Here is a 17003-nt window from a genome sequence, read left to right on the forward strand (position 1 = left end):
GGGCATCTACCTTGAGAACTGCTTAGACATTGTAGCTTAGCAAAGTACTTTTCCTACAGTTCTTGAAACTCTCAATCACATTATGCAGATTTCTACATTCATATTGTGGTTAAAACATTAATTGGATTTTTACTTTTTCAGAAAAGATCATGGTTTAGAGGAAAATAAAATGAATCCTCAAGGAAAAAAGGAAAAAAATATTTTTTAAAAAAAAAAATTTCCACACAGAGCAAAGAATTAGCTATCAAAACAAGATTACTTTTGATTAATCCATACTAAATATTCTGTTGTATTTCCCCTTCTTTCAGAATATACGAGTGTATGGGAACTGCTGAGTCACGGCCTGAACCTCTGATTGATCGCCTGAGGCAAGCACTGAGTCAGCCACAGGAGCACAGGTGAAGGCAATTCAGCTGTGCTGCCGGAAGGGGGGGAGCCTGGCTGCACCCCTCCTAGACCTATTTAAGAGCTGGCTACCAGTGGGGAAGGATCTCTTCTGGTGTTTTGTAGGTGAGCCCAGCATAAGGATAAGCTTTCCATTTATTCTCTTTTGTTATCATTGTCCACTTTGCCTAACTCTCTTGATTATACTGTGATTGTAACATCTTTATACCCATTGATTATACAACAAGAAAGCCCACTTTATCAGACTTTTGAAATACACTGAATAACAGAAAATCTGCATTTTGATGCGGCCCAACTCCTTTCCCTATATTATAGCAACAGTTTTCAGCATGTTACTCATGCATGAATGACGAGTTTAATGAGGAATTAACATTTGGGAATGGTAACTAAATACTTACTAACAAATCCTGAACCAGAGCTTTCACATTGCGGGATGTTTCTGGAGAAGGTGAATTATGAGAAGCAAGTTTTATAAGAGTAGCTAAAAAGTTTTTGCATTTTTTCACATTCTCTTGCATCTCCTGCAAAAGCCAAAGAAAATCAAAATCAGACACATGCTATTTTTCAAGAATTATCACTGTACATTCCAATTACTATAAATAGAGAAAATGATTAAATTGTTCTAATTCAAGCAGGAGATACTGCACATACAACAGCTGTTATTTTGCCATTGCTGTTAGTTACCTGACATATTCTTCATGTCTTATTTAACTGAACATCATACTTCATAATGACTAACAGAAGTCAGAGAAGGAAATCATAAACATCTTACCTTTTGATTTGATAGAAATAAGTATAAATGCAAGAACTAATGTAACAATTTGTTGGAGATACATTCTCCTTTGGAATGCACAATGTACAGCATTCCTTAAGTTATCTTAATTTGTTGAATTATTGATTCAGTGTTTTTGTACAAAGCAGCTACATCAATAAAACCAAATTAGAAATCATTCAAATTCTATCATATGCAATGTTTTTCAACAGCATAAGATCTGATGCTCTTATTTTTCAATATATTTTTATATCCGTAATTTTTCCCAAAACTTTGAGAACCAGAAACAATACACTTCAGCTTAACCATAGATTTCCACTTATTTACGAATTGTACAATCAATGAATGTACAGATGTTAAAGTTATGAGGCATACCAGAGATCTTGCCTACATAATTATTACACAAAAGCAGAAAAGATAGGACGCTCACCCATACTCTGGGCTCACTTGTGAAAATCCAGCAGAGTGGATCTCCAGAAGAGATCCTTCCCCCCTGGCACTCAACTCTTAAATGGGTCTAGGAGAGGTAGAGCCAGGCTCCGTCCATTCCAGCAGCACAGGTGAATTGCCTTTACCTGTGCTCCTGTGGCTGACTCATTACTTGCATCAGGTGATCAATCAAGCCATGATTCAGCAGTTCCCATACACGAATATATGGAAAGATGGAGAAAACTAACCACAGCTGTTCACCCTTTTCAGAATTTGTATTCCACTTAGTTAAAATGAGTGGAAAGGCTTCTGTTTTGTAAATTAACTGTTTCATTACGGGAAGTAGGCTTGTATGGAATTTTCCACTTCTGAATAGATCCAAGTAGTTCATAAAATACTAAGAAAACCAAGTGACTAATACTTTAATTCTTACCTGCGATACAACTGTAGTTCCAGGTACAGGAGAGCTTGGTATGACTTGGGGCTGTGCTGGCACTTGTGCTGTTGTATGAGGTGGAAGTGGGAGCCGAGGCTGACTCTGGTTTTGTGCTGCAGATTGAGTTTGTCCACCAGTAATTACTGCAGGCTGTTGAGATGTTGGTGTTCCCGCTGATACTGTAGTCTTGAACAAATTTTGAGCATTTGTTGTACCTACTGATACCTATGAGTATTTTAGGTTGGAAAACAGGTCATTCTTTTAAATCTTTCACCCAACCACAAAGTTCTTAGAAGTCTGACAAAAAAATGTATTTCCTTTCAAATACACTTTTACTGACAAAATAAAAATGTTAACTTCATTATAACTCTAATTTTGTTACCATTTAACCACACTGAAGTCAATCTCATCTAAATTTCTTTTTATTACAAAAATCAATGTACAACTAAAAATGAGTTTTTATTACCCAGTCCTTTAAGATGATTGTTCTGATGTTACTTCTTCACCTCAACTTTTTGTAGATTTGTCCCTTGACACAAACAAGACAATTCCCAATTGGTCCATTGCCGTGTCATCAAGCTTACAATGCTCTACACTACAGTTACAGCTCAGATCCAGATTACACAAATGCATCACCACAGTTTCACAACCTAATTTGAGCACAAGGGCTGCATATGTGCTTTAGCCTTTGCAAACAGAACTGTCTCTGTAGCTTGGCTGTATGTAAAGATCCTGCTGCACTGTCCTCAATCTTAGAAGGCTGGAAAGCTTATCAGGCTGAACAGAGGACCACATACACATACGCTCAGTCCAGTTCAGCATTGACATGATCTGACTAAATATGCCACCTTTCCCAGTGCCAAGAAGTCTCAAACTGACACACCAAACGGCACTGCAGAAACTAGAGAGCTCAGCCAGGCAGCATAGCATGCTGAGCAGAACCTATTAAAACTTCTTGATCCAACCTACCTGCAGAGTTTTGGCACAGACACAGAACAAGCTGACCCAGGCACCTGCACTGCAATGCATGGTGTACACTATGGCAGTGGTGTCCACGCAGTCATAGACACCACAATTCTCAACAGGGGACAAACCTAGAGCTACGAGTCCACCACTGAAACAATACTAAAGAGCCCAACTGATTTTTTACTTTAAAAAAGAAAAAAAAAAAAAAGAAATTATACTACCCGTTTGTATTCTATTAGCTAGGAAACAACAAAATAAAATACAGGCTATCATCCAACACCTGCATAAAACAGACAGATGATCGATTCACTACTGATTTTTATGCTTGTGATAAAAATAAACACATTAACATTACTCATTAAAATTCACATTCGGAAAACCAAATGATTACAAACAAAACTTCTTATTCCATCTTTTGCTTTTTATATTCTCATTACTTACTGTGGTATGTGAAAGAATAGAGCCTCCTGGCAGAGTTGCAGCAGCTGTAGCACTAACAGGTGTTGCAGTTGACTGAACAACTTTGGCTTGCACTGGAAGTCCAAGGCGAACAGTAGATGTGGCTACAGAAGTTGGTTGCTAATAAAAGAAAAATTAGCAATTTAATCATTAATTATATGTAATATTTACACGTAATTATTCATCAATACATGAGTTTCTAATTGGCAGGAGCACATATTGGTTCTTTATATACACATTTGTTTTTTCTATGAATTCTTCTGAAGGGAAATTAATACTGGGAAAAGTTTAGATGGAAAAAAATATATACATTTTCAGGCAAATATACCATCAGTCCAGCAACACTGAATATCTATCTTCTGTACTTGGGAGAATAAATAAAGTTTAAAAATCTATCTGATATCTCAGGAAAAAAAAATGCAATTTTTTTTTGTTAATTTCTGTTTTGCTTTGTTTGTTTGGATAGCTCTCAAGATTTTTCTCTCGAGTTTGGATTTCTTCCATGCTAAGGTAGCCTAGAGGCAATAAACAGCATCATCACAAATAGGTAGAACTGTGTGTCTGTGTAGAAGAATTATCATAAATGCTTCTTAGGATTTAAAATGCCACATTTCTTTTCTCAAGTGTACAAAAGACCACTAGCTTCAATTTCACTGGTCACATGAAACTATATGCACCTGAAGCATTTATAAATGCTTGCATTTATAAATATGAATCCTGCATATCTTGTTCATTTGCTTATGATCAGTTTCTGAGCTAAAATCCCTATGCTGTCAGCCCCCTTCTTGTCAGCGACTGCTTACAGAAGTGGAGATTTACAAAGAAGGGAGATAACCAGGCAAACTTCTGACATCACTCAGTTCCAAGAAAGATCTGCAGTCAGAACTCTGTAAATACATACATAGCTCAGACTACTCGCTACAGAATTTTCCTCAATTAATAAATGTTCTCAATTTAGCATAAGAATATGCTCTAGGAAAAAAAAAATCACATATAATTAAAACACGAAATTTCCATACCATAATAGTGTGTTACCTAAGTTTGCAACATATTCCATACACAATTCTCCATTGTGCCAGACCACATGAGCCAGCTGTGAAATGCTGAGACTAAATGCATCCTATTTTAAAAATCACTAGTGACAATAGCTTTTCATACAAAGTTGCCATAAAATCTATTAATGAGTTGGACTTGAAGAAAAAGCCTTACTACTGCAAAGAAATTAATGCAACTTTTTACAACCATGGTTCCAAATCTCAAATACATTAAAAAGTCAAATGTGAAATAAGTGGATCAGAAACATTAGAATTTCCTTATATTATTTGCAAGCATCATGAAAATTGTATTAAAATGACAATTATAAATTGCCAGAAGACACCATAAGAACTCCCAATACAAACACATCAACAAGATCTAGTAAAATAATCACAAAATTTAGAAGCTATCAGCTGTATCTTCTATTAAGGGAAAACTGTAAATAAAAGTCAAGGGAAATATATGAGGGAAAAAAAAAAAAACCACAAAAATTATCAATGCCGTATAAGAAAATCATAACATAAAAGATTTTGTAATGACCTTTAAAGAACAACTGCTAAGGTTTGGTACGAGAGTAATTAAATTCCAAAATTACTAACCAAGACCAAGAAAGGGATATATTTTCAAATGTAGGTGTATTACTTTTTTAACAGATGCATCATGTATTTTGCACTTCCTAAATATGTAAATGCAATGTTTTAAAGGCCTTTCCACAGCACCTGTAAATTAACATGCAAAGAAACCAGGACATGAATGAATACTCCAATACAAATCTCCACAGGGACACTTCAGAATACTTAAGATAGCCTTTCATATGCAGACATGAGTTGGCTCTTTGCAAAGAGGTTAACTGTTCTAAGCAGGGCACAGTGCAGTGCAGATCTGGAAGCATGGATTTCAAATGGATCTGGCTGGCATGGAGGATGGATGTCCCAAGATTCTTTCTGTCTGCACAAGTCAGTTACTTCACTTCCACAGAAGCAGTCAGTGCACATTGTAATCATTCCTGGAAGGAGCCAGTGTGGAATTACTCTGGGTACAGCAAATTCACTGCTTAAATAACTTTCTTATGTAGACCTTCTCACCAGCTCTCTGGACACAAAAGTGGCAAGGCAAAGCTTGAGGCATAAACAGGAACAAACTGCTTTGTACCTGCTGTGCACAAGTGAGCCACTGTTATATTTGAAGGAATAATCAAAACAATGCACTTGAAAAAGCAGGCCACATGAATACGGAAAAACTACACTGAAATACACGGGAAATATTTGCCAGTGCTTAGGCAGGACAACACAAACTTTGGGGATTGCTTTGTGTATCTGCAGCTCTTCAAAATCAAGGCCATTCAAGCTGCCACAAGTTAGTACACTGATGTCAGTAAACCTCTGGAAAAAAGTTGGTGGCATAGTTGTGTTCTGTGCCACCTACTGATGTACACTCAGGGTGCCAGCATTAAGGGACACAGGCCTCACCTGACACCACTGCTGGAGAACATTTAAAAGAAAAAAGAAAGAAAAAGAAGGGAAGAAAGAAAAACACAAAAGGTAAGGAGGGCATGAGGAGAGGCACAGCAAACCAAAGAATCTGGTGGGTAAAATTTTGGCCCTAAGGTTAGATTCTACTTCTACCTGAGTGGCACAGAGTTTGTGCTACCGCACAGATATTCTATTGCATGCAAATACAGATAACCTAATGTGAATTCTCCTATGCCATACACGAGTGTGCAACTTGGAAAGTAGAGTCAGTGACGTGGTGTGGTCATGGCTACAGCTGGAGACAACGAAGGCAAAACAAACACAAAAAGTTAACCAGTATATTTAATTATTCACTTAATATCTTTATTTTCTACTTATAAAAAGAGGCTAATAGTCCCCTTGACTGTATTGTTGAGAAAGTTATTGTAGGGGTAAGCATTGCAAAAAAAATCCTGTTTAGTTATTAATATCTGCTTCAAAAAGATGCTTAGAAACTGAGCAGCAAATAAGTCTGAAGCAATCCACAGAACAGTTAAGGAAGAAAATATCACATAATTCTTCACAAGGTTGTTGAATGTTTTAAAAATTAAGAAAAATAGTAACGTGATCATGTAGTACAAAGCACGTGCATATGGGAGCCACTACTGCACTGCTCAGGAATTCAGCATTTCCTAATCTTTGCAAGCTTAATTTTAAAGCCTTACTAATGATTGGGAGTGCTATAGGCATGATACTTCAAGCAGTTGAAAAATTGTATGTTAACACTACAAAAGGTAAGCAGTAGAATGTGTGGAAGGAAAATGGTTTTGTGGCTGAAGCACAGCCAAGGTATCGGCATTTCAACCTGCACTGCTAACACAAATGTCTTTTCCAGAATTCTGTATGAGAGGAACAAGCCTCAAAACTATCTGTACAAAAATACTATGGGATAGCTGATGTGATAATAAAGTTAATGCGCTTCAGGAAACAACAAAGATTTTTCAATTTGCTTACAATTTACTTCAAAGAGGCAAAACAAGCATTTATCAGGAAAACAGGAAGGATATGAAAAACAGAAAAAATAAATACACAAACCAGAAAAAAAATGTCAAAATTGTAAAAGAACAGAAATACAAATACAGGCACAGTGTATCACCAGAACCATCTCGGACTTGAAAGGCTCAGCTTTAGTGAGAAGAGTTTCTCAAACATTAACAATTTCAGAACTCATGATGGTGAAGGCCAAGCTGCTGCTTAATGCTGCTCTTCTCTATATGATGCTCACTTCTTTCTTTTTGCTGTCCAGAAGCACTTTAATTTTGTAACTAACTTCAAATAATTTTAATTGAAAAATTTGTTTATCCTTTTTTGGTTATGAAAATTAAACTAATGGGTTCTGAAAACCAGCAAACAAGTATGTGCCACATCAAAAGCATGAAAACCCATCAGCTATACAAATGAAAAGCGTAGATAAACAAAAGAAACTCACCAGAGAAAAACTAGATGGCAGCACCTACTCATTTTTCATAATTTTAGAAGCACAGGCTTCCAAACAAGATATGGAGGCAAAAGTGTAACACAAACTGAATAATAATTGCAAAGTCTTCATCTCTGAAGAATACATACAGGGATGCAAGTAAACCTGTGCTTTTTTGATCTACTTGTAGTAGAAGACTCTACAGCAAACTTTTTTTCTAAGACAACTGAGGTTCCATCAAATACTAGCTCATTCTTCACACATTGTTTTAACTAAGGTCATACAGCAGGTACAGTTCTGCCAATGTTAATGATTTAATATGCAGAAAAAAATGATTTTGATCAAAAAACAAATGTGTAGAAATAAAAAATTCAAAGAAAATTATTCACTGTTAATTCAAACCAACATTCACTATAAATTTATCATCTTGTTAAATGCTTTCTTCAAACAAGCATTATCAGTGAGAAAGTCTTCACTTTCTTTTTTTTCAAGTCTTCACTAAGTGTAACTTCTCAATGCGTCAAAAGTTCATAATAATCCTTCATAAGATAAGTTCTTCCTGGTAAAACATGAGATATTTTAAAAAGATAAGGTTCTGCTAGCTACACCTACAAGATGAATTGTATTCCTAAACCAAAAAATATTTTGTTCTTCTACATCTGAATATTTGGACATATAATTTCCCTATTTTTAAAAAGAAGTGTAGTTAGCTGTAGTTAATATCCCTATCCCTCTCACAGTCATCTATAACCTTATTATAGACCTGAACTGAAATTATTTTAATGTACAATTTCAATCTTTTGTTGAATTCTTACTTAAAGAAGCCACATAGATGCCAATTTAGAAGATCACTGAAATATTACACATATCTTCATATTACAGGTACTTGTCTCCACAACTGCTTTCTCCGTACTATTCTATTATTTTCAAATACTGATTCTTCAGCCTGAATCCATTCCACTACTTCTGACTGCCCTCCAAACATTGCACATGCTTTTGTGACTCTCCCATACTCTACAGCCTTTAAGCCCTGCATTAGTTTAATGCAGAACCTCTCCTACAAGGTACTCGTTTATCTGATTTGTCAGTTTGCAGAACTTTAACAGAAATGGAATCAAGGCACTATAATCAAAAGAAGTAACTTAAATAGCCAAGCACCCCAGAGGAAAGAAACACCAAATTTAGGTTTGCAGTGCAACAGTACTTGCAGTAATGGTGTGCCTGGTCTAGCTGATGCTTTTATCTTTGTGCATTTATCACAGACTGCAACTCACTGCACAGTTAAAGAAGAGATTATCGTAGGATGAATGGGAATTCATGTGTCTCAATTTTCCCGAACTTTTCTGTTTGACACGGCAATCACAACGCTTACTTTTCTACCCGGGGAAGAAAATACTCTTACGTGGAGATATCTGAGCTCTGAGCCTTCAGGAAGGCAACACGTGCTTGTTTTTTAATCAAAGGAAAGAGTTATGCTAAGCTCATATGCTAAATCCTGAGGGAAATTAAACTATGCTTTCTTCTGCTGCTCCTACAGAAAGTTGGCTCTTTCTTCATGGACGGATCTGGATGGAAGCACAGCTGCTGAAGTCACAGGAATTTTCCCTCGCAAACAACGGGGAGATCTATCAAATAATGGTCCTGGGATATAGGAAGGATACCTTGATGTGTTACCAGGCTAAAGAAGTAGCCCAGAGTCTGTATAGCTGTACGTATTGATTAAGTCAATTTGATTTAAGAACACTTAAAACATTTATTTATTTTCCCCACCTTTTTTTTTTTGAGAGAGAGAGGAAGGAGATTCACGGAGCTTCAGATTTCACAGACACACTCTGTTAGTTTTGCAGACCATCTTTCTTGTTATTTTTAAAGTTGTTCCTTTTATATTCTGCAGCTCTCACTCACAGCACTCAATGAGATGCCAAAGCTAACTACCAGATTTTACCATTTCTTTGTGAGATAATTTAATAACCCTTATTTTACATCTAATTACGTAGCTCCTAGCATACTTCCTTAATGTAATTATTTAATTTACATCAGTAACACTGAAAACAATTACTGAGCTGGTATTTGACGCTGGCTAGAAATGAGTACAAACTAAAGAAAAGCAAACAGAGGAGCTATGAAGTAGACACTGACTAACACGTTCTTTGTAGTAAGAGCTGGTACCCTAGAAAATGCTTTGAGTACTAACTCACTGGATGAATGCTTTTTCAGTACATACAACTCTGCATTTTAGCGCTTCATCCTTTTTCTTGGCTAACCAGAATGACTACTCAAACAACTGACACTTCCAAAAACTTAGCATAGTATTTACCACTGGACACTACACTACATCATCCTAATACTAGAACTAGCTCCCTCAGATTTTTCGCATCTCTACCACCACATGAACATGCAGTATTCTCAGAGCTTAATTTTACAAAAACGCAGCACGTCAGATTACACTATTTCCACAATCTTAACAGCTTCATATAACTGGAGAACACCTGCCTGAGGCCAATATGATCAACTCCCAACATCTGTTGTGCACACATACAAATTCCAACCTTCTAATAAAGACTGAACACAGGCAGCCAAGCAGAACTGCATTTTTGTCATAAAATTCTATGTACAATAAAGATGTTCTCCTCATATGTTCTCAAATAACAGACTATTTCTTAATGTGTAATTTCCTATGAATGCTTCCACTCTGAATTTTAATTCTGAATGCTACCCACAGCAATTAAAGTTGCACGAAAACTTACAGTATGAAACCAAACCAACTAAACCTAACTCATTTTAACAGACTGAGGTCATATTCTTGGTGCAGTCCCACCCCATGATCTGTTATGCATTTATGCTATACACTCATCTCAGAATCCGTTGCTAGAGTGTATGCTGTATATTCTTTCGTAGTCAATAATAAAGAAGTAATGCATTTATTTTAAAAGCAAACAAACAAAACAAGAAAGCAAACAACCAATAACGGACACACAGACTAAATAATGAACATTGTCCAGATTTCTCTTTGTGTCAAATCAGTAAAAAAAAACAAACAAACACCTGGAAATCAAGATAGGCTTGTCACTGTGTTTATTCCTGACATCTCATATTTATCTCTGAAGGATTTTTACAAATCTTCTTAGCCTTCCAGATCTCACAAATTTAGATATTAACCAGCTGCCCTTTCTGCAGAGTTCTTTTACAATATTCCATCTAATACTGTGCTTACCTTTTTTCTGGCAGTATAAAGTTTTTCAAATGTTTCCAGGCTTTTATCTCTTCTTGAGATACATTCTGTTGAGCTACACAATATTCCTATTACATTCATATCTAAAACTTGCATTTTACTTGGCTACTCTATGGTTTAGATTACCTCATTTTCAATTATGCAATTCTATTCTGACTTCCTTCTCTTCTGAAAAATTTACCATTGCTTTTAGTTTTTAACTAAACAATTTCTTAAACTACAAACATGATGTAAAACACAAAGCATATAATGGGACAGCAATCAAATATGAATATACATATTTAAGATATTTCAAGCAAGATACACAACAATCAATCAAAAATTCTAAGGGCATATTTTTCACCTACTTTCAGAGTTATCTCTTTTATAAGCAATGAACTTAGGCAAAGCTACCTTTCACTTTGTCTGTAATTATCATAGCACAACAGCCCTATACATCTGAAGATGCTTACCTCTACATTCTAGTAAGACTGGCCATACATAGTCTGAAGCTGAACAACATCCTTACAGAATTTTAAACAAAAAAACTTTACAAAGTAATTTAAAATAAATAAATAAACAAATTCCACACTTTCATCCTTGAAAATAAAACAGAAGTGAACCAGAGGAATCAAATCTTTCTCCCAGATAAAATATACTACAAAAATGTAACTACTGTGAATTCTGGCAAAGAACACGCTTTGCTTTCTCTTTTCTAATTTCTAGTGATCACATCCATCACTATGCTGGAATATCACAATGACTCAGAGAGGGAACAAAGTCATTTACTAGTCAGTGGCACACATTCCAAACTAATTTCTGTCTAAGATGAGCCCTCTGACCTCCAATGAACTCAAAGCCCAAAAAGGCTCTTAAGCAAACCTGCAAACCTGTAGACTTTTCTGGAAAAAAAAAATAAAAAAAAAAATTCAAGCCACTGAAAATGAACTGTATTTGAATAAGTATTTCTTGGCTGTCAATTAAAAAAAAAAAAAAAAGTGTATGCACAGGAAGCACATTTGTCAAAGAACCAATAATGTACAAGACAGAGGAAAACGAAACACACAAAAGCAAGGTAAAATTGAGCCAGACATACCTGAGTTGTTGTTAGGCGAAAAACTGGGCCACTTGTGGGCACTGAAAGTCGAGGCGAAATGCTGGCAGGACCTTGTCCCTGGGTCTGCACTTGAGCCTGCATCTGTGCTTGGGCTAGAGCCTGCTGAGGTACCATCACAAGTTGTCCAGCATCCGTGCGCACCAAGACCATGCCTAGTGAGAATAAAGTGACAATAACTACAGAATAAAGAATAACACGAATTATAAGGAATCACGTAACTATGAAATATAGAATAAGAACAACAATAGTACTGTCCCTTTTTCTTTATTCTGTACCTTTCTTTTTAACTGGGGTGCAATATGAGATTTTACTTCAATGAAGAAAAGGAACTCCCACCAGCAAACAAAAACTACTCAAGCTAGTTTGAAATTCAAACACATATAATTTACGGTGACCAAAACAAATGGTAACTTGAGCATACAGGTGTGCAGTGATGCACAGAAATGTAGCTAAGGTTTGGAGAATAAAACTCGAAAGAAACAGTCACTAAAGTAAACTATAACAACGGTCTAGTTGCTGAGAACAACATTCAGTTTGCACATACCAGGGACAATGACATGAGAGCTTTACTAAAACAACAGCGTTAGGGAACGTGTGGATGCAAACATTAAGCCAGGCACATTTCTGAGTATACAGTATTTGAGATCTAGTTAATGTTTGAGCTCTGACACGTTAATTTATTCAGCACTTACCATCACTGTACTGGGCGGTTTGGGATGAAGGAAAAATACTACCACACCCACAGGCCCAACACAATTAGAAGCACGGGTGCTTGAGGAAAAATTCCAAGGAATTGTTTTAAATGAACAGAGTACTTTCTGGATGTAAATGAAAATACTTTTATTTTCTCATAATACGCTTCACAAATAAAAGCCCTTCTACACATCCATTCGGTGCCATCCAGACTTGCCCTTACTGTAACTGTCCTGGTTTTCCACCATCAGCAGGTCAAAAAGGAGCTCCCAATGGCTAAGCTGGCCCCTGAATCACCTGGACATTTACACTTATTCCAGGTCACTGCAAGCATGTAATGTGCTTTTTCTAGATCAGTCAGAATTAAGAAGCCATTCTCCAGATATAATATGTAAAAGAATTTTCAAGTTAGTCTCAGAATACATTCCAATAATCTGACCTAGATGAGAGTAGGATACAGTGTACTATCAAGAAGGAACAGATCTTTCAGGAAAATCTTTCTAGGAAATCTCTTTCACTCTGCTGACAACAGAGCCAGGAGACGTTGTTCCTGCAACTTATCTATGTGTACAGATTTCTTCATATGCATTTTATAACTTTGCAAGGGAAAGTAAAAACATATACTCACTTCTAAGTATTAGCTTCCCAGAAAAACAAACAAACAAAAAACCTCAGTAAATAGATTTTGAAACATATTGAGCACTATTATATCCAGCAAGTACCCAAATTCAGAAGCAGTCTATATCTTTCTTCCTATGTCTCTGACATAGAAACACAGAGCCCAGTCCCATGATGAACACAACTGAACTGCAGCTCCAATAGAAGCCCACACTTACTGAGTCCTGGTGCTCCCAGCCACCTTCACTACAAAAATCACAAACAGAAAACACATTTCTGCCACTATGAACTGAAGAGCTGTAGGAATCGAGCTTTAAGGTAAAAAGCATACAGAGCTACTGCGAGGACCTCATCCAAAGGATACGATCACATCTCTCTCACAGCCTGGATGAGTAATTTTTAAAAGAAGAGCTCAGCAACAACAGATCTTGAAAAGGTAACTTTCTAGGAGCATTAGCCCTTCCAGCACCAGACCTAATGGTTTGTAGAAAACCCCACAAGCAGAAGATGTACTCAATATCTGCTGTTCTGGACAAACAAATATTAATAATTGCTCCAATGTGCGGAACGGATACATTCCTGTGAGCATCGTGAACCTAATGCAAAAATCCTTAGAGGATAATGCATACCACACACACACACAAAATACACATTCTATTGGCATTACACCAATTCACATCTGTCTTGTTAATTACTTCTTCAACCTTGTAAAATTCAATCTGAATTTAAAAAAGAAAAGAACAGAATGGACAAATTAATTGCAACGCATGCCACACGGTTTCAATACAATCTGCAGATATAACTACTTCTACAGATGCATACGTGTTCGTGCAGCAATTTTATATTTTAATCCAGCTTTGAGGACTTGAAAATTCTTTTATTTTGCAGCATGCAGGAAGTGGTCAGATTCTCATAATTGAGTTAAACAAGGCAATTAATTTTTCCTTATTGTCAGCCATGAAAGGATCCAACTCATGAGCTGCTATGAAGTGCCAAAACTGGTACTGGTATTGTATGCTAATCAGTATTATTTGCTAAAATAAACTCATTCTAAACTTCTGCATTAGGCAGAATATCACAATAGGAGAGTTTCAATATCATTTAATAATGATGCACAAACTTAAGGAGTAATTAATCAAAAACAACAACGTATTTTCTGAATTACTCTTACCCTTCCAACATGCTATCCTTCTGTTAATGCAAATTTAATGGATTTCAAGCTATCTAGTAACAAAATTAAATTCAAGTGATACATTTTCCACACTATTATTTCCAGAACTGTCTCTAAACCTCTGACAAGATTGCTTTCAAGGACTCTGTTTTCCCCTTCTATTTAAAAACTACATAGCAGAACAAAGGCAATAAACTGCAGAAACTTCATACAAAGTCATGCTACAACTTATCATAGGTATTCACTATTTATCAAGCATATTAAAAAAGTGAAGTCAATGGCTAAAGCTAACAATATAATTGGAATATGGTCATGTATTTTTAAACTAACCCCTTAATAGTTTTGAGTTAGTCAGGTCTTCATGAAACCACTGAGCTTTATCCAACTGGGGCATCAAAATTTGGAGCAGGAGTTTCATAAGCTGCAGTCAAATACACAGCTACTAAGAGCTACTAAAGCACACTCAGAAGCACGCTTCTATTGCATTTTGCTCTATTTATCTTGGCTAACAAAAAACAGCTATTAAAAGAAACATGGTGAAAGAAATAAATCATTTCAGATTACATCAGTATCTACAGGTATTATCACACTGTCAACATAAATAGAAAAAAAAAAAAAAGGAAAAAATTAAATGTCAATTCATCTCCTGTAACTAACTTAGCAACTTGTTGCAATCTAAGCATGGGAGCACAGCCTGCAACCCTGGGAACGTTTAGGTAAGGCAATACGCTGTGAAGTAGGAGTTACCAGGATAGAGAGGTGCTGCTTTGATTCATCAGCCAAACTTGCATCTTTACAAAACAACACCAAGAAACTAAGAAGGGAATAAGCAGGACACGGGGGCTTCTTCAGGGCTGGAACCAAAATGCAGTGATGGCAAGGCTGTGAGTACCCAGCAAGGAGTGACACCGTCACACACACCAAAAAGAAGAACTTTACATTAAACCAGACTGCTTAGTGGACATAGTCACCCAGTGCCCATCAGAAGGCATTCCCTGCAAACAGAAGACTTTTCTCCACATCAAGAGTACAGCAGATTGCAGAGCGCTTCAAGAGAGACGTGATTCCTGGTTAAAGCATTCCAGATTGTTCTGCTACACAGCTGTTTTTACACCGTTACAAAATACTTACCGTGACCATCACTCTCTCAACGAGAGGAAACAACTACTCTGCACCAGCAGCAAAGCACCCTAAGCCAACCACATCCTCGCTCACGCCAACCAGTCGGCCAGGACTCGCTCTCAGACGGGCGCCCGTCCTTTGGCTCGCAACACGCGGAGCAGCGGGAAAACGCCAACTTTGAAAAACCTCCGTCAGAGAAAGGCCGAGCAGAGAGCCGCGCGCCCGCCCCGCCCGCCCCACTTACCGGGCGGGATGGTGAAGCCCGGCGGCAGCTGGATGGTGGTCTGCTGCGGCGGCCTGACGATCAGCTGCGGGGCCACCAGCCTCGGGGCAGCACCCATCGCGGGCCGTGGCGACAGCGCCTGCGAAGCGGCAGGGAGGGCAGCGCCCGGCTTGGCGACGCCCGCGGGTTTGGCAGCAGAGCCCGGTCCCGGCGGGGTGGCGGCGGGCGCGGGGCTGGCGGAGTTGCCAAGTGCGTTTACTGCGGGCTGAGGGCCGTGCGCGGGCTTGGGCTGCGCCGCGCCGCCTTCCCTGCCGGCCGGGCTCTGCTGGCCGCTGACTGGTGGCACCGCCGCCGCCCGGCCCCCGGCGCCCTCCCCGTTGGGCGCCGCCTCGCCAGGCAGCGGCGCGGGCTCGGCGGCGTCGGCTCCCTCCGTCGCAGCCCGCCCGCCGCCCTTCGCCCCGCTCCCCTCCACGGCCTCGTCGCGCGGTGGCGTCTCCACGGCGGGCGGGCTGCGGCCGGGGCTGGGGCTGCCCGCGTCCCGGGAGCCGGCGCCGGCGGCCACATGGTTGTTGACAGGCGGGGCGGGCGGGGGAGCGGCGGGCTGCGGCGGGGCCGGGGCGGCGGGGCTGCCGCCGAGCAGAGCCGCTCCATGTGATTGCTGCACACTACTACTGTTTACACTCACTCCCCGCCCCGCCGCCGCCGCCGCCGCTACCGCCGTCGCTGCCGCCGGGGGAGACGGGGACGGGAGCGGCCCCGTGGCGGGGGCTCGGCTCTCCGCGGCTCCGGGACGGCCCGCCGCAGCCTCCTCCACCCCGGTAGCGGGGGGGGGGCTCGGGGTGCCCCTGCTGCTGCCGGACGGGGCTGCCGCCCCCCGCCAGGCTGCCCTGGCGCTGCTGCTGCTGCTGCTGCGGCTGCTGCGGCTGGGACAGGGCGGAGGTCCTGGGCTGGGGCGCCTCGGCCGAGCCCCGGCCGCCGGCCAGCTGCGATTCCAGGGAGCCCACCAGGTCGCTGACCGCCTTCTCGTCCACCTCCTCGGAGAAGAGCAGCATCTCTTCCAGGGGATCCGAGGCGCCCGCCGCCATCTTGCGCTGAGGTGGGAGCCGGCCGCGCAACGCGCAGGCGCGCCCGCCTCTGTCGCGCGCGGGGCACGCTGGGAGGGCCCGCCTTCCTGCTCTCCCTGCCGTGGGGCGGGCGCTCGCAGGGTGCGGGCGGAATGTCAGGCTTGGCGCTTTCGAGCTTGCTTTTCGGCGCCGGGGAACATTCGCCGAGATGCACGGGGCTCCCGCTGCTCCTGGGCCGGCAGGGCGTGGGCAGGGCCTGGCGTCCTGCCCGGTATGGGCGGAGGGGTACTGCGTGAAGGAGCATCGGGCGGCAGCGCTTCGGCGGTGTGGGGTTTTTAACGCCCGGCAGAGAGC

At 40.1% G+C, this 17003-nt stretch overlaps 1 protein-coding gene across 1 annotated transcript in view; it reads right to left on the reverse strand.

Annotated features, from left to right (window-relative positions):
• LOC122161955 (transcription initiation factor TFIID subunit 4-like) overlaps positions 1 to 16670 on the reverse strand; it is a 132967-nt gene extending 116297 nt beyond the window's left edge. The window contains exons 1-6 of the mRNA XM_042821760.1: positions 16271 to 16670; positions 15607 to 16230; positions 11738 to 11910; positions 3450 to 3587; positions 2040 to 2267; positions 804 to 926 (exon numbers count right to left, since the gene is read on the reverse strand). Of these exons, the coding sequence (XP_042677694.1) occupies positions 804 to 926; positions 2040 to 2267; positions 3450 to 3587; positions 11738 to 11910; positions 15607 to 16230; positions 16271 to 16670 (1686 nt within the window). The remainder of the gene's footprint in view (positions 1 to 803; positions 927 to 2039; positions 2268 to 3449; positions 3588 to 11737; positions 11911 to 15606; positions 16231 to 16270) is intronic.
• Between the last annotated feature and the right edge of the window lie 333 nt (positions 16671 to 17003).

The sequence above is a fragment of the Centrocercus urophasianus genome, unplaced genomic scaffold, assembly GCF_019232065.1.
Source record: "Centrocercus urophasianus isolate 14NV4802_14NV808 unplaced genomic scaffold, USGS_Curo_1.0 seq_2, whole genome shotgun sequence".
Lineage (NCBI taxonomy): Eukaryota > Metazoa > Chordata > Aves > Galliformes > Phasianidae > Centrocercus > Centrocercus urophasianus.